The following is a 24,318-nucleotide window of genomic DNA, read 5'->3' on the forward strand; positions in this document are numbered from 1 at the left end:
CCCGACACTCTGTCAGCCATCACTGAGCATCCGTGACAGTGTGTTACCTGAACTTTCTGTGGTTTGTTAGTACCGCTAACTGTTGTCAACCTTTATCAGTCGGGATGATGAGATAGAGCTCTCTGATTGGATTTTCAGCCGAGTGAATCAATGATTTCACACTTTTAGTGCAGTTCGCCCGCCTTTTTGTTTCACCTTCGAGTGCCTCCACTGTTTCTTTCCTCTCAAGCTTAAGACCACTGACTAATGCCGCCAATATGTAGCATTATCAGGCTCTATCCCAAGCATACTGTGTGATCATTTTCTTTCACACCTTTGGAGAACATATGTGCATTTCAGGTGTCAACGGAGCATTAGCCATTGTCTTTGCAATGTGTGCAAGGTCATCTTTATAAGAAATTGTAAGGCAACATGTCAGTGAGTGCTGCTCAGTGTTCCCCGGGCTCTAAAAGCACGTCAGGCCACACAAAAGATGCTGCTCCTCTCAACACCTATAAGAAAAATACCGTCATTACTGCACAACTAAAGACATGGCACTTTCTTCAAAGAACAGTGTGGACTGAGATGTTGTCAGAGTGTTATTCTATGGTGTGACCATTTATGTCCTGGCAGTCCACATCCTCTGGTCTGAAGTTGCTAAATGAGTGCACTCAGCCAGTGATGCCCCGGTGCAAAGTTACGCCTAAGTTTCACTCGGGGAGTAAGTAAATGTCTCATTAGCACTGTGCTTTACAGCCATATCGGGTGTGGCAATTCTGGAATCGCCGTGTTATTATTATGATAGTGTTCAAGCTTGACTAATGCATTACTACCTGTGACAGTCAATTGGCAGACAGATTTCTTTCCCTTTATGTGGAGACTCTCAGGACAGGACGGACAACCTGAGTAGGCAAAATAATATTCAATAGGAGCCAGGAAGTTATGCTGTGGAACAATTCAAAGAGTCCATACCATCATACTGATACAATATAAGGAATAACATAACAAAGCCATTTTTGAACCGCTGCAAAGGAAAGTACAGCTGGTTCTGGTGTGAAAAAAAGACAAAGTTGGATAAAGTTACTCTAGTGCAATTTCTACAGTGATAGTGTAAAATATTAAAGTGGCAATAATGTTTTCAAATAATATAAATGACATTATACATCCATCTAAATTGTTGGTAATGGTTATGGTCATTTTAAAGTCCTTATAATTTAAAATGTGACAATAGCATTCCCAGAAGCATAACACACACATTTTTACTTTGTTTATGTTTCTGTGTAATTATTATTAATTAAAGTTAATTAAGTTCATTAAGTTCATTGATGTTATTGGATTGGGAATGCATGATTCTTCCTCTGATTACTGCCCAGAAGCTTAATGCTGAATAAAAATGGAACTTGTTAGATCTCAACAAGGCATTTTGTCCTCCTGATAGCTTTTCACACTACCACCCCCTCAAACTAGAGGGTTGTTGTTCCTGGGTTTCAGTCCTGCCTAGTCCACAGTGACCTTAATGGGAGAAGACCAATCCAGTCAGTCATACAACAAGTAGCAGAATGTTAATGAGCAAATCAATAGCCACAGTCCAACTGCATGACCATTGCTTCAGCCAAATACAAACTCTGAAAGCCACAGCGACAGTTATGTAGTTGCTTTTGGACAAAGAAATCACCTTTTTGTTTACCTGCTTGGAGGGAAAATTTCATTTATGTGATCAAGAGCCTCCAGTTTAATCACCTAAATAAGCAAATTATTTTCTCTTAGCCACCTTTCACAGTTACTTTACACAGAGGTTGGAGGGCCATCTGTTGACACGGACCGCTCACATAATTTCCTTGGACTCCATTAGCCTGTGCACAGCTCAATTCATTATGTGAGTTTAGGTTTTTCTTCTCAGCGTCCAATCCTTTTCACTTTGATCCATCAAAAAGCAGTTGCAGGAGGATATGTGGCATTTTTAGAGGCTGAACAGGCACATTTACTACTTTTGAGCAATTGAGCAAATCTGAAAGTTGCTCATAATGATTTTTCAGGTGGATAAATTAGATTTGACCTTACTTTTCTTGCAAAATAAAGTTCAATTCCTAAATCATCTAACATCAGAACAGCCTGAATAACAGTAAAAAAAATCCAATTCAAATTTTAAAAGCCACTGTTGATTTTACACATGATTTATGGAGCAAGGCAAAAAATAAATGATTTTGTGATGTCATGTGTTTTATCCGTCCTTAGAGCTGTGTAAATGGCAGTGCAGGTGCTATAATGCTCGCACAATACACGGGGGGGGGGGGGGGGTGTCCTTGATTCGGGTCTAATTGGAAAAATGGAATAAAAAAGGCCCTGCAGGCTCTTATTACTTAAACAAATGTAGGTGTAATGGCAGGTCAGTCAGTTGCAAAGAAACTAGAATGGGTGACGAGGGACTGGTTTTGTTTTAGATGCTATTTTAGGAGAAAGGAAGAGGGGCTGCTTGACAAGTTATAAAAGCAATATGAAATACAGATAGGAATTTCTGTGCACATTTCTTTTTCTTTCCGCCCATTGCAGCCATTCCACCTTTATATTGTTGTGCACTGTGGTAGGTAGTACGTGTTCCACATTGTCAATGTGGAAGAAATTGAGGTTCACACCCATACAAATGTATCCAGTAAGACAAACCAGAGAGCTTTATTTTTGGTTAGTCCCTTACTTACTGTACGCCAGCATGTAAGACAGTGAAATGTATTCCTGAGTAAAGCATGTAGCTGAAAATTCCTGCACTCTGGTTTATTTTTGTGAATATTCTTTTTCCACTTGCACCTTCACATTGAGTTGAGCACCTGTGTTACAAAAAATGTTATGGAGTTGTTTTTGTCCCGGCCTTTTTCTGGCAGTGTGCAGAATTCGTTTCTTCTTTCTCTGAGACAAAGAAATATACACACCTACATTCTTTATTCAACCCATCCAAAACAATGAGGTTGTATGGGAGTTTCAGTCTGTGGGTGACACATCTGGCCAGGGAGCAGAGCCAGCTTTTTGGGAAAAAGCCTTGAAGAAGCGGGACAATCAGTGTGCACAGCAGTGCAGCTGCAATGGAGAATATTGGATCACTGTGTGTTTAATGTATTAAACTGTCAGTATTCAGGAGCGTGTGCTTGTAAGATACAGTACGTGCACTGTAGCTTTTTAGACAGTCAACTTTAATCCTGGTGCTGTCAAATTATTGAGACTTTGATTCTTCAAACCAGCTTGGAGTGTGTGGTACCACAGACCATGGTCAGCCAGTCATCAATTTCTATTTCCCCGTTAAAATAGTCAATATATAATTAGACACCCACGACAAAATCAGTCTGTAAGTGTAATGACAGATATTGCACACAGACAGCAACACTAGGAGCAACTTCCTTCTGTATCTTGCTAATGCAGGTCATGACACACAGCTGTAAGGAGTGTTATTGTTTAATCTGTTATTGTGAATGTTTTCACAATTGCAATTTCTGCTCACTAAGTTGTTAACCAAAAGGGTTAATGAAAGGGTGTTAAAATACCACAATTTTGTTGACCCTGTTATTTAATGTTGTTGTTTTTAATATGCAAATGAGTTTCTACCCGGCAGTTTCTCATGTGTACACACGGTTGTTCATGATTTGAACATATTTCAGTAAAGTGAATCTAATTTAGTTTTAAGAAACAGTCGCACCAGCCTATTAATTTGTATGATCTGAGGTTTTGTTTTGTTTTGTTTATCATAGTGGAATTGTTCAATATTTTTAGTTTTTGGTTTGTTTTTGCTAGGTTTGATTCAACACCGTACAAAGTAATTATACCTTACTGCTTTATTCTACATAACTGCAGGAAGGGAAATGTTCTATTATTGCTGGGTTTGACCGCTGTGGAGGGGTTGGACTACAAAGAAATGTCACCCAGTCTGACAAGGAGACGAGTTCTGAATGGTTTATCAGCACCCATGACACCTGCAATGTCTGCAGTGTGTTTGTTTACAAAGAAGGAACGGGTAGGAGGTGTTTGACATTTGTGCACAGAGATGTTTTATCATCTTCAAAACATTTATGCCTGTGCACTCTGGAACATGGGATCCTATTAATAACAAGACTCCCCAGCTAATGGTGCTTTTTTTCTCTCTATTTTTCTGTAATCTTACTGGCTGTTATTGCTTAAGTACTGACATAGAAGAAAAGAACATGGGTAGATGACAGGAGAAACAAATATGTAATTGCTGTGAATGATTCCACACTCATCTTTGATAGCAACATTTAAGTTATAAAACAATATAAAGCAGCATATATGTTTGGTATACATCATAATGTGCTGTGGTTTACTGGCAATTGTACACATTTAAAGGTCCGTGTGTGCACATGTAATTGAGTCAGTGGCACATATAATAGAGAGGAAGGTAGTGATTCTTTGTCACAGTGACATTGTTACTGTAATTTCAACACGGGCTTCAGATAATTCAAAGCGAATGACGCTTCTTTCAACATACTGTAACACAATATTCAATTATAGGATCATAGGCCAGCTGCCTCAGTGGACAAATAAATTGTTTTGGTGAGAAACTAATGCGTCTGGGAATAATGGTGGGTGCTCAGGATGATAATGTACACTAGTGTCTGTCTCTAAAACTTATGAATATTTTGTTACAGTATGCAATCAGAACCTTTACATTAATCATTCATAGTCCTTGTGGCCCATTATTTCTGCTTTTACATTATTAATGCTTTGGACTGGCTTTCTTCACATAATCAAGTACCTATCGTTGGCTGGTATATATTGCCCCTGTATATGCCGACAAAGCCGGAAGACGAGACATTAAATTACATTATGTGCAGAGCGGTACTCCATCTATGTAATACCTTGGTCTTAGAGGCATTTGAACCTAACGTCCTATGTCTGGGCTTTAGACAAAATGACAAATGACCTCAGATACTGTAGATATCTGCATATTAACTGCATTGTTTGTTGTTCCTTTGCAGAGTTTTTCTTGGAGCTGCTGGACAATTCCGAGAAGTCTCTCAACAGTATGTTCACACACACCTATGGGAAGCTGTTTATGCAGAACTCCGAGGTGTTCCAGGACCTGTTCACTGAGTTAAAGCGTTACTACACGGGCGGCAATGTCAACCTGGAGGAGATGCTGAATGACTTCTGGTCCAGGCTGCTGGAGCGCATGTTCCAATTACTCAACTCCCAGTACCACTTCACCGACGATTACCTGGAGTGCATCAGTAAATACACAGACCAGCTGAAGCCCTTTGGAGATGTGCCCAGGAAGCTGAAGGCCCAGGTCACACGGGCGTTTATTGCTGCAAGAACGTTTGTCCAGGGGCTAATGGTGGGTCGGGAGGTAGCCAACAGGGTCGCCAAGGTGAGTTTTGCTTTCTTCTCTCACTACTATTTGTGGATGGTCTGCGCAGATGTTGAGCAATCCTGTGATCTCTTATCAGTGCAGGATTGTGTTTAAATATAAGGGCATAACTATTCATGATCATACTTTGACAATAATGCAATATGGCTGCTATGAATTATTCTAGCCCACATTCTATGATTATTCCAATTGATGCAAATTCAGAAAATATACAAACAATTTCACTAGAATACAACTCAGGTTTTACTTTACAGAAAACACACACACACACACACACACACACACACAGTAAATATAAATTCTGCAGGTCATGCTTATTTATAATACTTTAAGATATTGGATATTACAGTTTCCTCCTTTAGCCTCTAAAGCTACTTTTATATATCATCTATGCATTTTTATATCTGGCTCGAAAGAAAAAGCATTGTAATCCTTTATGACTATCCTTATTTGGTTTTTGATTTGTTTCCAATCACAAGAAAATCATCCATACAGAGCAAATCTAAGAGTCTGAAAGTCGTCGTCTGAAAGTTTTGGTAGAACTTGCAAGTTGGTAGAAGGCTTTGTTGTTGCTCTCATTTAATTTAGTTTAGACAGCGTTGATCACTGTGTTCACTAATAGTCTATTCTGACTGCAATTGTGTAAATATTGTTTACATTTATTTTTCCTCTGTGGTCTACTGTGCTTTGGATTAATTGGTTAATGATATTGTTGGAGGAAAAACATGTTTATTGAGCAATATCAAACACAAACTGCATTTTAAAGGATTAGTGGCTCTTTTCTTAGTGCATATCCAACGCACAATAATAATAACGCTGGATAAAAGATATTATGCAATACGTTTTATGGACTGCCTACACTTATATAACCAAAATGTGTTCAATCTTATGCTTATGAAAAGGGAAGTGCATTTTACATTCGGATTTCAGCATTTTATAGATGATTCAATGTGATTTCCCTTTGAATCCTTTAAGTTTACTACATAGTATTCAATCACAATCATGGGTCAGCAGGCACATAAGTACTTTTTCATTTTGTCACACCCAAAATCATATTCATGTAGCTCAAATGAATGCTATTGGTGTGCAAAAAACTAATATTACTTACTTACTTCTGACCTGTAAAGTAGTAGTGCTTCATAGTATCCACATAAAAGATATTACTGCATTTATTCTTATGACCAGAATTATGAAAATTAATAGATGAGAACAAAAATATTAGAGCAGCAGGTACTCATCAACTCCCTCACACTTTCATTTACACTTCTGTTTGATTCTTTTAGATGATTAATCATCCATTTAACCAGGAAATGAACAGTGTTGCCGTGCACATAGGACAAAAAAATAGGAACAAAGAGAAGAAAGTAACCAGTGTGCCTGTAAAATTATTAAATCATGTTAACTGCTCATGCAGAATCGTGTGAGATTCCTATTGAGCCAGCAGTAATATTCTGTTTGATTCCAGCTGAGTGACTTTATTGCATGTTAACTCATCATCTCCCATGTCCCCCTTCACTCTCTGCTGTGAATTACCCAATGAAAGCTTAAACATGTCTTAAAATACCTCTAATATGAAAGCTGAGAAAAAGCACTGACTGATGCAGCATTAAAGTGTTTTTCATAATGGGAGGACTCATTCCTAGTTTGGGAAAATTATATCTCAACACTGAGCTGGCACTGGACCGTCCCTTGCCTCATCTATTAGTGCATTGCCATGGTTTGTGTGAAAATGCACAAGACAGCAATGATCCTGAATGTAGAAAATGAAAATGACTTGCGGTGCTTGAAAGCTTATCCCAGTAATTTACCGGAAACTTTGTTTGAAAAGGCCTTTTAATGGAGAGTTAAAATGAGCAACCTCTATACATCTGTCCTCAGCCTAAAAGGCAGCCTCACTTTGGCTCAAATCCCATATTCCCTGCTTCCTCATCAATTATGAAGAGGAGCCAGGAAACGCTGAAGGCTGTCAGGCTGGTGAACAACCATGGAGCTGGAGGTGAAAAGTTGCTTGACATGACAAATCACCTTGACCTAAGAATCACCCTCTCTGCTCGCCGCTCTCAGCCGTGAAAAGCCACTTGCGTCTTGTAACAGTTTTAGAGGACATGCGGTAGAAATTCTTGACTTTCATAGCCTCAAGTGATCTGAATTTGGAAGATTCCTGGCTAAACATTACAATGTTTAAAACCATTTTCCCTTTTCTCCTTCTTTTTAGTTTGTGTTATGTTAGGAAATGACTTGTGATGATTTGCTTAGTGTTTATTTTAAATCTGACTTGTTTGGCATTTAATTGTAACACCTTCAGAGACTCTATCATTGAAGTTGATCAGGTTTCCAGTCAGAAATATCTTCTTTCCAGTCTCTAATGTCTCCACTTTCACTCGGTACAACACATACATGCTGTATATGCAGAAAGGAAAGATCTGTGTCACAGCTTTTGATTTAAAGTTTATTTGAAGCGCTGCATATTCTCCTTTGCCTCGGGGCTGCACCTAAGGCACACACTCAAACACCCTAATCAGTCATGTTATAGCTGGTGGACAAAGGCCTGGGTTGTAAAAATGTCAAACTTGTCATTCAGTTGAAGATGGCTGCATGCTACGATCCATCTATGTTACTTCCACTCATGCATGACGATGAGCCAAGCATAATTACTGCTGACAGGCGGCCCTGTTTGCACTGAAGTAAGAGCTATCCCTCCATAAAATGGGATCACATTTGACTTGTCCTGAACAGTTCCCTGGACCTCAATCCTGGATTAAGAGCAGAATTTCTCTGGATTACAGTTTATGATGACCATTAAGAGTTTGAGCCTGTTGGTACTTAAAACATAGTCCCGCCACATTAAGACCTGCTCAGAGAAGATTGCAGGGATTTGGGCCTTTAGAACGGTTTAAAGTTCAGGCATTTAGGGCCCTGATCACTCACTCACGCAGGATATTATGTCATGATGATGGGAGAAAGTAGGATATTTTGTTCCAACGGATTTGTGTTCTTTTTTTTTTTCCGCCCTGATGGCTAAAACTGTCATGTTGATCTTATTACACACTCCTCCTGTGTCCTACCACACACTGTCAGATCATTTAACATTAAGCTCCAAAGCAATTTCTAATCTTTACACAACGTTTACCTTGGACTAATGCTCTGCCAGCTTCCGGCAGAGCAGCAGCTGATGTGAAAAATGTCCGGATGAGTTCCATATGTTTTCCATTCATTTTTTTCTTAAACGTTGAACATTTTATTGATTTGTTTACGCTGCATTCTTTGCGACTCATGGTTGAAGTACTGCATCCTCTGTCATTAATCTGAAATTACCACAAACTTTATACCATGCATGTGGATGTTGTTCTATTTAGCCACGCTCCATCAGTGTGTATCATACTAGATTGCAGGTAATAATACAAACAATAATTATATTTAAATCACGTGTGAAGCTAACTAAACACGTTGACAACATATTAAGTTTTAATTTTGTATAATCACTTGAATGTACTGGTGATGAGCATCATAGCCTGTTTATCATGTCTCTGGAAACTTAATAATAGAATTGGCCACAACCCAACCGTTTTCATGCTTCCAACTGCTCGATATATTGTAAATAGCAATAAAGCCGATGTGATCTGAGTAGTTATCTTATTTTTCATTACCGTGAAACTGTTAGATGTAAAATAAAGACATCGATAAAGTTCATAATAGGTCTGTTTAAATAAACTACATCAATTGAGAGGCTCACAAGCTATGAATTTTGATACAGAATAACAAAGTAAAGGGAAGGTTTCTTCCACCTGCATATGCTCGTATTCAAGAGACGATGAATGCAAAACATTTATTCTAGGATATTAATATGAAATAAATTGTCCTCTTGTGGTCAGGCGATATCTTGTGTAGCTCCATATTGTGTGGCTTCCAGTGAACATATAGACAACAGAGGCCGATTTACTTGCACATTCCACATCTAATCACAGATCCTCCTCAACTTAAGTGACTGCCATGAACAAGAACGATCCAAGTCACTCATCCCAAAGATGATGATGCCATAATCTACAGATGCACCTGACAAGTCTACTCTTGCTCTCCCTCTCCCTCTCACTCTCTTTCTCTTTCTCGCTCTCGCTCTCCCTTGCTGGCTCACAGCTCACACAGCTTGCTGGGGATAAGGTCTCAGCCACAGCGCTGTGACGGCAGATGGCAACTGGCTCAAAGAGGTTGGCACATCACTGGGAAATGTGCTGCACCAAAGATGTCCTTTTTAATTAAAAGATTTTGATCTGGTGGCGAACTGCAAACTGTTGGAAAAAATGAAAGACAGTATGTGGTCTGAAATATGAGAACATGATATGAAAGTATAATCAAGAAAAAAAGAAGGAATACACTCTATTCCATTTCATACTCAAGCCTCAGACAGACTGGGGAGGCCCTGTGCTGGGTGGGAGGACATTTACTGTAGAGCAAACTGCAAAAGGATGCAACATTTCCATAACTTTCTACTTGTCTCTCACTTCCTCATGTTGGGTGAACATATGTCAGCTCCTCAGTCTTCAAAGCTTGATCCTTTCCTGTTGCTACAGCTCTGTGCCTTGATTAAAATGGATGCGGAACACATCTTTATTTAACAAGCACTTGGGGGGGGGGGGTCTGCATGAGTGTTGTAACATTTGTCCAGGGGTTTCTGCCGGCCACCAGAGACCCTGTCTGCCTCTGACATTTAGGCAGGACTGCAGACCATCTGAATCATCCGGTCACAGGGGTGAGTGCTGCACTTTAATCCATGAGGCACTAAAGCAGCAGAGAGGGTCGCGGCAGATGGATGACAGTATCCCGTATGCAGCGTCCTATACACCAGAGATGTTGAATGGCTTGTGGTATACGCTGCCTTGTCATCCGGCACTGTGGTCTTTGCTTTTAACATGTTTGCGCTTGTCTTGGTAAATTAGAGAACCGTTGAAACGTCGGCTGCACACATGCCACATAACACAGTTCTTGTCAGGTTAAATCAATGGGCAGCCTCGTGTCTCGCCAAAAACAGACACTTGAGCTGACTCGTCGGGGTCGCAAGGGCCCGTCGAGTACCGCTGTGCTGTTACGTAGCGGCACATCTGCGCACATGTGGATCCCTCTGCATCTGACATTTGTGGATCTGACAGCGGCGTGTTTTAGGGAGGCCTCCCCCGGAAACATCTTTGGCTCTGTGTACAGTTTGCAAATGTACTATGATGCAGACTGGAGAGAGAGAGACTGTTAAGATCACAGAGAGGTGATGAGTGACATTACAAAGTGCTGCATGCCACCCGCAGAGCTTTGGATGCACAATAAAACACAACATTCATCTATTTTTGTAATCATAGTAAGCCACCTCCACTTGCATTTCCTCACTTAGCCGACCTACATTACAACGCTGCATATGCCAAATACCGCATATTCTATTATTCTTTCCGTGTTTACACCCTTTTTGTGTTTTCCTCCTTGATTGTAGTGCGTACAAACCATGTGAATTATTGCACTTAACAATTTATATGTCATTTGCAAATCTGCAGCATTAATATAGAGGCGTACTTACAGATGTTCTAGTTGTCTTCACCCTTTTTAGTATTTATCTCACTCTCTCAGTCACTTTTTATACCCCAGTACTCAATCAAACCACAATTCATAATTCAGTCGTTCGTGCATTTTCTAAGTTACACATTACACATTAAAAACTTTCAATTATATATATTTGAATGGAATGTGGGTGTCAGAACACATAACCACAATCTAAATGGAGCCTTGTTCGTGACAGAATTTATCCCTATGTTCCCAGATTTCTCTAGCTGCCAGTTTCTACAAGACCTCAATGTACTGGAGGCATAGGTAACAGGTTGTATTATGCAGTGTTTGACAAGTTATATACTTTAATTTACATATTGAATTCAAAATTACCTTTGAAGGGGAAAGCTAATAATAGAGTCACTGCACCACAACACATTGCCTCAACCGGCTCGTTCGAGTCGAGGCAAGAACTCGGGTAAACTTGAAGTAATTCATTTTATTCTTCATAAAAAAGACAATTCCATATGTGTACACTGCCAAACCCATCTTCATTCTATCACAATTCAAGGAACATTCTCTCTGTCGCTTTGAAATTGGTGAAAAGATGACCTGGGAGCTGATTTGAGAGTAGGCTGCAGTATCTGAGGCAGTGAGGGGAAATGATATTGTAGGACTATAAACACAAGCCTTTTACAATATTATGAGTTTTCACCAAAGCTTGTAGCATTTGCATTCACTTTGTTAGTTAAATATTAACTGCTCTTCGTTGTTGTTCTTTGCTTAAATTGGCTACAAAGCTCAATAATGAGGATGAAACAGTCACAGCTGTCCATAATAAAGAGTCGATCTGACTTCTCTGTACACTGACCCTTACGTCTCCTGCCGAGGCATTCATTTCTTAGTCATTATTCGCAGGTGATTGAACCCTTTTCATGTCTTATTTTAGCGTTATTAGATTTTTCTTCACCCACTCAGGTCTTTGTCATTTCAGTCAGCAGGGAACTACATGACTTTGCTGAGTTTAGTCTATATGAGGTAGAGACAGTTAGAGAAGTGGAAGTTAATCCACAAAGAATAAGCTGATACTATTTGTAAACCTATTACATACAGTGATTTCAGACTTGTTTATTTAATTCGAGACCACAGTGATTATGTCTCAGAAAAGGCCTCTTGTCCTGATTCTAGTTGGGTCTATTTTTCATTTGAGTGTGTGGTCATTTGTTAGTACAGTGTAAGGGCTGGCCAGCTGCAATCATGGGAAGGAAAAAGCAAGACTTGAAGAGAAATCTTCCATGTTTCATGCATCCAGCCACATGTTTCCTCTTGGTGGCAGATGTTAGTCTGATTTGCACAGTGACAAATCGCTCATATTGCCATTGACACTAATGACTGTGGAATTGAGTGGGGACATTGGGGCAGCAATGCAGTCTTACATCCATGTCCAATCAGTGCGAAGCAACATGTCCTGTCGCAATAATTATGACAGAACTATTGAGACAATTTTTTGGCCACCGTCTCACTGTCCCACTGGTGTTCCCCTTGATTGGCCTTGGTTGCTCGCAAAGTCATTGTCATTTCTCACAACTTCATTACTTGGTGGCACAAAGCAATTTCCATTGTCTGTGCTTTTCTCACTCTGTTACGCCTAAAGGGAGTTCACACCATATGTGCATGACAACACCCTGCCACATAGACAAGGTGATGCTATCCCTCATTGCATTAGCTGGCCTTGTCTTTTGTTATAATGATTTCTATTATCTTTCATGACATTAAGTCATCAGACAGCTTTCCTCTTTCACCTTGCTGGTGGTGATTTCTGCAGAGTGTAATGGCTCCAGACTGTGGCCTTTAAGCGATGAAATCAGGCTGCTCAGGCTGGTTGCATTTATGAACTCACACCTTTAATCCTCAGTGTTAATGCTCACGTCAGCATTCTGGCTAAACAGTTGACCACATCTTCAGGCTGCTCAATTCAAGTGCTAGGCTAATAAACTGCGATCGCCCCCCCCCCCCCATCATCTGTGAGAGCATTCTTAAATAAAGCACACACACTAATACGCACCCATGTCGTCATCATAGCACTTAAACTGCAGATGTAAGGATTAGTGTATTAATCTCACCCTGGATCTGAGACATTGTGTTCCCTTTTCCAGCCCTGCTGTGAAATATTCCATCCACTCCACTGTAAATAGAAGCTAACAAGATTATCAGATTACCATTCATACAGGGCGCCCGGCTCCTGCTGCAAGATGTAATGTACAAGCACCGTCAATTAATTGCGTTCAGTTTTTCAATGCTAAAGCTTGGGGGCAGCCAGGAAATTGTCCCATTTATAGTCAAAAACACTTTTTATTGGATTCCCTCAGAATGTGCACAGTAAAGAGTGTAGATAATGGATCAAAAAATAATGTTATAGAAAATTCACCCAGTGATTTCTCAATGTTCCTTAAATAGGCTCTCCAGAAAGTGGGCCAAGTTTAATTAAAACTCACAGAAGTTAATCCCAGACATCTATCAAGCGGTTATGATAGTTATGAATATATATATACTGTACCCTTCTGTACAAGTTGTATGGAAAGTTGAAAGAAAATGTATGTTTTTACAGATGCAGTGATAATGGAGCAGATGTAATAATATAATAAATAATCAGAATTTTGCTTTACTTTACTACATTTCTGGCTCTGGAGCAGATTAGACCTACTGCAGTCTATCATAGGATACATTTGAAATATTTTCATTAAGATTGATGAATGCCTTTTGAAAAAATTGACAAAAATGTAGAAAAAAATCTATGTTAATTCTTTTTCAATTTCCTCAAAATCGTCCTAGTAATTACGCTAAACAACCGAACTAAGCAGTTGGACGCAGCCATAAACTCTCCCTGGCAGAGCTAACAATGCTGATTTTCGACATCATCCATTATTCTGTGTTATTCTGTGTTATTGTTTGCCATTGCAGTGGAACGGTGAATTTATTAAGTTAGTAAATCCCAAAAATAGAAGTGATCCTGTCAGAGAGTGTTATATGAACACGGCATAAAGTGGAGTTACGGTCATTGCCCAGGTACAGAAAGTAGAGCTGAGGGGAAAACGAAAATGACAGACTTAAAATGAGTAAAATTATTCAAATGGTTTAATGGGAAACCTTTTATCAATTTTATTAAAAGAGCTGGGAGTCATTGACAGGGGATGCAGTAGGTGCTGCAGGGAACTGTCACCCCAAATCCTTCCTGTCTTACTTACATGTAGCTGGTGAAAAGCATGCACGGGCAAAACTGAGGTTGCTTTTACAGTAAATAAGAATAAATGTCAACAAAACTCAAATTACACCATCTGAAAATTGATATCGTTGTCTGAAATGTAAATGTCCATCCAAAGCGTGTGTGTGTCTGTGTCTGTGTGTGTGCCTGTGATGATTGCACCTGCCCCTTCCTTCTGTTTCTCTCTTCTTGTCCAGCTTTCTCTCCATCTGCTTCATCTAGCTTCATCTATCTCTCTATCTCTCTCTCTCTCTCTCTCTCTCTCTCTCTCTCTCTCTCTCTCTCTCTCTCTCTCTTTCTCTCTCTCTCTCTCTCTCTCACTCTCTCTCCCTCCTTCTTCACTTTGTTTCCTGACTATTTGTCCATCTTCAGCAGCATATCCGACTTTTCTCCACTGCTGGATTTTGTTTTGCTTTTCTTTCTCAAGCTCCATCCAGAGCCTTAAATGAAGAAAATAAACACTTCAGTTCACTAAGTGGAATGGCAGTGGCAAAGCTCATACAGCAGCATTGACTGCTGATTCACTCACTGATGTTTTTATATATAGAAAGCTCTTACCGAATCTCTTTTTTCTGGTTTGTTCCCATTAGTTCAGCCTGTCCACAACATTTAGCTCCTGTTGATTTTCAGTGACCAATGTGCCACATTTTGCACACTTTGTCTATTTCTGAGTGCCAAAATCTGTCCATGGGTTAATATTTTGTAGCTGCTCCAAATATAAACTCATTCAAAAATGAAGAGAATAAAGTATTTTTCTCTTGGAGAAAACCATACCCAGGTGTTTTCCTCTTAATATATAAATTCCTGAAATTAGATAACTGATCAGGGTTACAAGTTGAAATATCATCCTCTGACTGAATCCATCACATTTTAAGAAAAGTAGATCCTGAATCAAATAAAATACCTAATAAAACAGTTTTTGCAGTGCATATCAATGTTTATCTTTTTTTAACTTGATGACAGATTCCCTTTTTTGTGAAATCAAAAGCTTCAACTTTTTACTTTCAATGTTTTACTTTGGCCTCTTCCTCAATCATAAGAGTGACACTCAGGCATTTATGACATTCCGAGGCTTAATGAAGTGCATGATTAATCCTCTAAATCTCTGTGACCTTAATAATCATATGTAAGATGAACGTGATACCAAACAACGTATGATGAAATAAAAGTCGATTTTAGTGAGGCAATAAAGTGAAGCAGTAAATTAGAGTGAGTGAAATGAGGAATAAAAGTTAATTAGCCCACAACATAAATGTTTTATAAGCATATCCTCTTCTAGACTTGAATTTAAGTTGTTAAATTAAATCCTTTCTGAAATTGTTGTTTTTCAGAGGATAACAATATAATATCCCCAGAATAACTGAAAAAATTTGCGGTAATGTAGCAGAGGACACAAAATGATAAAACTAAGAGTAATTAACCTGGTTGAGCATCATTTTTACCTGACGTTGTGTGATGTCAGTGGCAGATTGCAAACGTCAAAGATCGCTCACTTGATCCCTGCCAAGGAAGCAGCAGCACTAATAGCTCCATCTCTCTTCACCTCTCTACTCTATTTCTCTGTCTCCTCTTCCCCTCTCACACATGTTGACTCACTTTCTCTCTCACACGCACACGCACACACACACACACACACTCGCACGCCCGCACAGAGTCTGTGGTCATTGCAGTGGACATCAAAGCCCAAGTGCAGTTAAACACAGTCCTGATGGCAGACTGAAGGTGAGTGTGTGTCGTTGCTCAGCCTCTCATGTTGCCATGGTGCTGCAGAAGTACAATGATGTTCTTTCAGGCATATTACCAACTTCTCTTTTATCTTCAGCTGTATTCATCTCTCAAGCCTTTGTCTCGTCTTCCTCTTTTCTTTCCTCATTTGTTATAATTCTAACCCAAACCATCATCATTACCATAATGTGACTTTGCTATATGTATCCTAGAGTATCTTTGAATATTCTGAGACATAAAAATTCAAGAGCTTTAAACTCAAGTGGCCGTTTGATGAAGAAATCAGAGATTCATTTCCATGTCAAATCTGGCCCTCCTCTGTGAGAATATGAGATCCGATAAATATTGCATTTGCTCTGTCAGTACTAACACAGGTGGAGAGAGATTTGAATCAGAGAAGTTCAAATCCATCATAAGCTAAAACAAATAGCAAAGGGAATTTTGGTTTGATGTACCAACACAGCAGGGATTGAATTCACTTCGGTGGCATCAATGCACTTAGATTGGTGGATCATTGTGTTTGTGTCACTTTACACACGTCCTGCACCTTTTGTACGGTCCCTCTCATAACTATTATTGACCAAGTTGCCAGAAACACACACACACAACACAATACACCCATACACACAACAGTCTCTGGAGTGTGTGCTGGACAGAATCTAAAGTCAAGCATGAATACAGAGGCTGACAGGCCAATTATCAGATGTACTCTTCGTTCTGCTTCCCCACCTCTGCAGGGAAGCAGATGTGAGAATCCTGTCGCTTTCACTCAAGCCCATACAATGACATGGCCCAACAACAAAAGGCAAAGCCTTCACAAAGAATCAGGCCGGACAGAGTTGTAAACACCATGTTGCCATACAGTTTGATCTGGCAGGGTTTTACATTTCAAGCTCCAGGAGATGTGATACAGTGTGGAGATGTTCGTCAGAAATCAAACCACTTGTGACTCTTCCCCGGAAAAGTTCATCTGGGAATGCATTCCTTACTGTTGCTGTGAGGTTTGGACAGACAATGGAATAATGTTTTGGACAAAATAAGATTGCCTCATGCAAACACAGTGCAGCACCACAGTATGTCACCAGAGCCTCTGTTTTAATGATCAGACAGAGGCTCTTTGGTTTCATTGTTTACCTATTTTCACAAACATTTTAAACAGATTTTTATCCGAATTCCCCTTTTCCTGCCAAACATTGCTCACATCACATTTGCAAAAAAAGAGTGAGAACGCGTGAACAAAGAGAGTTTACATTTGAGGGAAGTGAGGAAATGAAGAAAATGGCAACAAGCTGCTAATTATGTGTGTATATAATAGTGTTTTCTTTAATTAAACAATTTTGTTCTCCCTTCAGAATTTTCGTTCCACTGTTTCATTCACTGTCACAATATTTAAAATATACACCAAAACATTTCCAGACACCCTAAATAGAACCAAACCTAACACACACCACTTGGCTTGTATCTGCAGCCTTGGTAGACGTTCACTCTTCCTCTCTGCTCCCATAGGTGAACGTGGTCCCAGCATGTGTCCGAGCGCTAACCAGGATGCTGTACTGTCCTTACTGTCGTGGCTTGCCCGGGCTGAAACCCTGCCACAACTACTGTCACAACGTCATGAGGGGTTGCCTAGCCAACCAGGCGGACCTCGATGCTGAATGGAACCTCTTCATTGGTAAGAAACAGAAGACTTCTCTCCCTTCCCTGATCCCCACTGAGTGCCTTTGCATCTGTTCTTCATTTTTTCTTTGCAATATCTCCAAGTGTGTGCGTGCATCTCTTTCGGCATGCATGCTTGAGTTTCAACTTCCTTGCCTGCGTGTTGCTTTTCCAAGCCAGCGTCTTTGAATTGTCTCCATGGGAATTTAGAAGGATGTGTTACGATGGATTCAGCTTTAAAGGATTTCCACAGACAAAACTGAAATCTTATTTGTGCAACCACTCCCTTTTTTCTGTCAGAAACGTTGTTTGTTATCAGTGGAACCCTGGCGTAGTGCTTAAAGCCCTGGTCCCTGCTGTTTGGGATTGATAAAGGAGAGCAGATCCCAGGCAAAAGCATTTTCTATAGTGTTTCCAGCTGAGCTCAGTGAGTAATACAGCACTTTAGTGAGGGTGTAAGTAGCTGGCTGCTGTAAGCCCTCCTGTTAAATGGATACCAAAGAGGCACATGGAGCGCTCCCTCTGGATCTTTCCTAGGCCGGCGCTTTATTTGTTATGTACCCTGATCCCATCCTGCCACCTGCACAAAGAGATTTTTTATTAAACGGGGCGGCGTCTTTCTTCGAGAGATGTCTCCGATGACAATGTGTCAGCAAACGGCACTTGCAAGCCGGTGGCTGCTCCGTGACAGGCGTCGTCATTTGGGAAACCATGGGATGACGAACAGCCTGCGCTCTCCAATGGCACATCAGAAGTCTCCCATCAACATAGGCCCCTATGCACTGAATGAGATGTCTCGCAGCTTTATGACATGTGTTAAAAAGTTAGTGTCTTGTTCAGTTGTGAAGAGGCAAATCTATTGCCGCAAAGGGACGTTGTGCTTGACAGTAATGGGAAAAACTGTTGTTGCCTCAGAATGATGAATCTGGTTAGACAAAAACACCCCTGAGGTGTGGTGGGTTTTTAATTTTGCGCTATTTTTCTTGCAGACAGTTTTGCTTTGAAAGGACAGAGCTGTTGTTGGGATTATAATTAGAAATGTGGAACCCAGGGGATGTTTGTTTTCACAATGAAAGATTCATTTTTTGATGTCTACTGACATTTTTGTATTCATTATCTGTTGCTAAAGGAGTTCGATTTGCTTACTATGCAGCTTGCAAGAAATATTGATTTGCCTTTTAGAGACAACTTCTAAATGTATCACAGGTCAGTTCTCGCCACTGGAGCACATCTAAGCATTATAGGAAATTATAGATTGGGCCCATACACAGTCTGTCACTGTCATCCTTTCAAATCATCACTTATTACTGGAGGTTAGATTCGAGTCAAGGCCTTTCATTTTTAAGAACACTCAATGCCATTTAGCTGTGGGTTTAAATGTCGCCATCCATAGAATTGATCGGCAAGACGAAAGAAGAAAGAAGATTTCAAAGCTCTTTGTCTAGTTTTAAACTTCCAGCAACAGAAAATGTGTTTGGAACATGGGGCTGCAATCTGTCTGAAAGCAGCTGAATTACAGACATTGATGTCATAAATAAACATTTTATTCTCTTTCTTTGGTTTTCTTGCTTACATGAGAGCGAGATGAAAATTCCAACAGCTGAAGCGTTCTGATCTTTTACCAAGTGGATACTGGAAGCAGATGTTTTCCTTCGCTTGGTGTTTATGCCGGTTAAACGAATGAAAACAATCAAAAATAAAACATTTGAATGAAATGTTTCAGTGAGGTGAACTGCACATTAAGTTATAACAATTACAACTTCTAGCTTTGCATTAGCCTCTCATTCCTTCATGTAAATCATTGTCTGAACTGAAGCAGAGTTTTTCTGGTTGACATTAATGTGTATTGCAGGATGATGATGATGAGCGATGATGATTGGCAGCTGCACACACATCAGTGTCAAATTAGCTCAGGTTGTGAAAAGTCAACAGTAACATATTAAGAGCATTTCACTTGGAATGGAATCATCACAGCTGTCATAATGATCCAAATGACCGTTAAATGATTCCTCTCATCCTATTGTGTACATTCACAAATGCTTGTTTTAAAGTAAATTGGGTTGAGCCATTTTGGAGTCATCTGTGTTAATTATTGATATTATCTGAATTGTAGGTCTTAATTATTAATATTTGTATTTTTTTTCTACAACCATATTTTTTAGAATGAATTTTGTGGAGAGTGGATGAATACTAATACAGCATAAAAGCTCCATTGGAGCTGTCAGCCAGCTTTGTACGAACAAATAAATGGAGCAGATGTAAGTGCTGAACAAAGCTGTGCACGATTTACACAGAGGTGGAGGAGAAATCATCACCACGTTACATCACCAAGAGCATTAAGGAGACTGAAAAGCTTAGGAATAATAGTGCAATCTAAACAATCTAACAATGTGATAGGCATGCACATGAATATACACATTATGTATAAATGCAGGGTAATAAAATGTCAATGTGACTGTGCTCCCAGAGATGCAGAATAAATATTACAATGCCTTATTTATTCCCAGAACCTGTATAACATAAAAACAATGTCGACCTTGGCGCCCACATCAGGGAGCAGATCATGAGGAAGTGTTATTAGAGCGTGCCAGGCATACATTTCAAAGTTACTGTCACACTACGGCAGCTTGTAAAGGCTACAGTTATGGCTTCATGACATGCCAAGCTTTAAATGGAGGACAGGCTGTCAGTGAACAATGAGCATGAGGACGTGATTTAGCTGCTGTACCTGCGCCTGTGTGTGTGTGTGTGTGTGTGTGTGTGTGTGTGTGTGTGTGTGTGTGTGTGTGTGTGTGTGTGTGCGTGTGTGTGTGCGTGTGCGTGCGCGTGCGCGTGCGTGCGTGCGTGTGCGTGTGCATGTGTGTGAGCGGCTGTGCTCCAGCATTCAGGGAAAGAATTCATGGCTTGGTCAATGGGTGATACCAGACCATCAGTCACCTGCCAGCATAACAAATTCGGCAAGCTCTGCATCGTGACAGACACATCATTATCATTTTTCTTGTCAACACCTTGTTAAAATACTCTCAGAAGGAGCGAGAGAGAGAGACAGGGAGAGAGAGAGACTGAGGAGAGAGAGAGAGAGAGAGAGAGAGAGCAGGGGAGGGAGGAATCGTTTACATGCACACTGGATCATCTCCTATGTTTCAGACTTTAAACCACCATCTTCTAAGTTATTTTTAACAATGACAAACGTATGTAGTCATAGTGATAAGAGAAAATTATAATTTCAGCAGTATAGAGCCAAACTTAATCACAATCTAAAAATAGGATTCAAGTCGATATTGATGGATTCAATACGTAATGATTTTTCCTTAACTTGAATGTAAAAGAGGAGCTAATTTAGACCTGTAGTCCCTTACTGCACACTTCAAACTGTGCCTGTTTACACATTATTTCCTAATTAAGATATAGGCCTGTGTTGTCCTCTGTTGAGTCCTTTGACACCACAGTGTAAGCGATCCTCATTGATTTTATTTGCTCATTTCTTTTTAATTGCATGGATTGTGTCCCAGTGTAACAGGAACCTTCCCACAGCCACCCAGTTCATGAGAGTTCAAGCCAATATTATTTCCGTCCTCCATGAAGGACTCTGAGATTCTAAAGACAAATACCTTGCCAGTTCTTTGCTTCAAATAATATAAATAGCCCGGCGGGAGCAAAGCTCAGAGGAGAGGCGCACACGCTGCAGCCACCATCTTCTTCTCCATCATCAGCGTAAGAGCGGCGTGGTGTCGCCCAACATCTATATGCTAAACTGAAGCAAAGCCTGTTTTTAAGTTAAATGTGAATATGCATCTTCAGCATAACTTTGACCCCTTAAAACATACATATATTCACACACACACACACACACACACACACTCAAACACACACACATCTATCAAGCATTTTTGTCTCAGTAACATGACATGACAGGAACAAACAAGCCAAGCCAGTGTGTTCCAGCGTGCCTGTCAGGCAGCTGAAGGCTGGATGAGTCACTTAGTCTGGTAGAAATGATCTCCATATCCTCAGCATCATCAAAAACCACCAGCCTTTCTATCTAATTGCTGCTGGCGGCAGAAGCTGCAAAAATGGTCTGTATATGTTGGAATAATGCCTTCTTAACTGGAACACTTTAAGTACCCACAACGCAACTTACAGACTGGAAGCATTTGAGCTACGTTTTATGGATTTATTTTTATTTTTTTTTACCTCTAATTGCATTTTTGCTCTTTTCTGGTACATCCAGGGACCATTTTAGCTCCACCAAATCTGAATTTCTAAAAGCTATATTCAACACTTAAAGAGCAATCAAACACATTAGAGTCCATCAGTTTTGGTTATTGATTAAGCCCAGATAAATGTTTGTATTGAGGCAGGTTATATCACAGTTGAATAATTAACTCTAGTATCATTTCTAACATTAAATGTATAACATTAGTGGTCCTGAAATTGAATTTGTATAAACAACTAAAGTAAAATGCCAAAACTCCCAAAATACAAATTCAATGAAATCTATTGTATTTGAATTACAAAAAAGACAAAAAGAGTACTGTCTGTAAAATGCTGCCTGTAAAGGAGTGACTGACTTACACAGGTGTCCGTGTCGCGTGCAAGCCTGTTATTGAAAGCAGCGAAGCCCTGCAATGATTCTCCTTCAGCCTGCTGTTTGTCTGACTTGCCTCACAAACCAGCTTATTTTGGATGATCCATGCTGGACAGTTTGTGTGCTGGGACTCAGTGGCTCCACTTGTCTTCATACAAAGGTTCAGGGAGAACTATTTGGACTTGAACACTGTAAATCAAAACAGAGCTGCAGAGACACAATGTTGGCACAATGTGTTGACCATCCCAAAGTGTTGAATGTGTTTTCTATCCTTGGCGTTGAATACTGTGCACCAACGTATTTGCTTTAGTTATGTGTTTCGTCCCAGTGAGCATTATGTCTGCCTTTATTGTTGTCAGGGCGCCGTTATCCTTATGTGCTAATGCAGTTATGTTCCAGCCTGAGATATGAGGCAACACTTTCCTGTGGAAGCGAAGAAATATAAATCAAATACTATACGAGACAGTTTGTGTCTGGGGAATAACAGACAAGTATTTGAGCTTGAAATTCCAACAGTCTGAATGTGGTTGAAAGTTAATGAAAAGAACCAGTCCTATCAGGAAATTCTTTTAGTACTTGTTATTGTGTTTATTGAGCTGCAATCCACCGTCTCGGTACACAAGGAGACTCTTGTTGAGTCCTTGAAGGCAGACAGACATGTTGCCAATTTACAGGATATTTTGTCGTTCGTTCGGTTCTAGCAGCTGCAAACCGTATTGCCAGAACCCAACTGCGTCTTCTTTCAGCAGAATGTGCTGCAGAATGTGTTTGTGTTGAGACTGGAGTGTTGGAAAATAGAGACTGAGGTTTATTTCAGTGTGTTTCTGTGCAGTGTTGTTACCTTGTGATGTAAAAACGTGCAAGCCATTTTGTGCGGTTGTTTCAAAGAATAATGCACCGTTACATCAGCGTTCGGGTGTCACTGTTGAGCGGAATGCATTTTCAGAGGCAAAGCGTGTTTGCCATTTGCCATTTTATGTGTGTGTGTGTTTTCAACGGTTCATACACCCACAACGAGCCCTTGAAACAAAGGTCAGAGAGCTCAGTGGGTTTTTGGAACACAAATTAATCCATGGCTTTACCCCAGGAAGTCTCTGTGGGGCTCTGAGGGCAAGGACTGTTCCAAAATCATTTGCAGGTCAACCATATTTTGTTTAACAATTCTGAAACTTTATGTACTAACTACAAATTGCACATATTAATTGCAACTCGTTTTTCATTTTCTAAGTCCCCTATTGAACCTGTTTTGAATTCGCTAAACAAACGAGCATATGGCAGATGAAGCAGGTTTAAAGTGTAATTTCTCTTGAGTGCCAGTGTCTCTAATAGTTCATGCTCGGTTGCTGTTAATGCAGTGGCGCTTTTCACCTTTTTTAAGTACGATGGTCTGCAAAATAATGAGCCATTACAAATTTAAATCTGCCAGTGCAGAAGATGCTTTTAATTTAAAATATAGTACATTAGACCTTGTCCAGCAAATTATGTTTCTGTGTAAAAGCGGTGTGTTGAAATACACTACACCCACTTACCCACCAGTAATACAGTAGAAGTACATTTGATGACTTTGGGGGATTGAAAAGTAAGAGTCAATTATTTACAGGGATGCATTTACATCATAGCTCTGTTACAGTAGTAGGTAATAATTTGATAACGTTGCAGTGACACACCTCGTCCAATAACCTACACCTGCGCTCTAAAAGGACACATGGTGGTCTGCAGGCTGAAAAAAGGAAAAAGGGTGACATACAAACACCTTGGTGCAATCTCCATTTCATGTGGTGATAATTGTAACGTAATGCTGCTTTGCTGTCACAATAAAAGACAAGTTTTATATTTCCACCTCTGCCAGCCATGCTGCTCCGCGCTCAAACCCACCACTTTGCATCTCCTGCAGTCTGTGACCTTTGTGGCTTCAGAATCAAAATACCCAAAGAAACTTGACTATGGTGTTTACACGCCAAGACTAATTTGAAAGATTGATGATGAACGCAGCTCTGTTAATCACACCAACCAAGAGCGGAGATGTGTGTGTGTGATTATCGATTATTATTTTTGTGCTGCTAAATGAGTGAATGAATCTTGTGTTTTTATTTAAGGTTGCATTGTATCTTTTCATCTTTCGTACTGTGATAAATTATACTAACATTGCTGTTTAGAACACACAAACAACTACTGTGTGTTCAGTTGCAGTTAAAGTGGAGTGAGCCTCAGAGCTTC

The 24,318-nt window shown here is 40.0% G+C and overlaps 1 protein-coding gene across 1 annotated transcript in view; it reads left to right on the forward strand.

The window, feature by feature from the left end:
• Positions 1–24,318, forward strand: part of LOC143004792 (glypican-6-like) — a 118,366-nt gene that overhangs the window by 61,234 nt on the left and 32,814 nt on the right. Inside the window, exons 3-4 of the mRNA XM_076155940.1 lie at positions 4,956–5,347; positions 17,364–17,529. Coding sequence (XP_076012055.1) covers positions 4,956–5,347; positions 17,364–17,529 — 558 coding nt within the window. The remainder of the gene's footprint in view (positions 1–4,955; positions 5,348–17,363; positions 17,530–24,318) is intronic.

Source organism: Genypterus blacodes, unplaced genomic scaffold, assembly GCF_046128005.1.
Source record: "Genypterus blacodes isolate CSIRO-AG114 ecotype Tasmania unplaced genomic scaffold, CSIRO-AGI_Gbla_v1 ptg000067l_1, whole genome shotgun sequence".
NCBI lineage: Eukaryota > Metazoa > Chordata > Actinopteri > Ophidiiformes > Ophidiidae > Genypterus > Genypterus blacodes.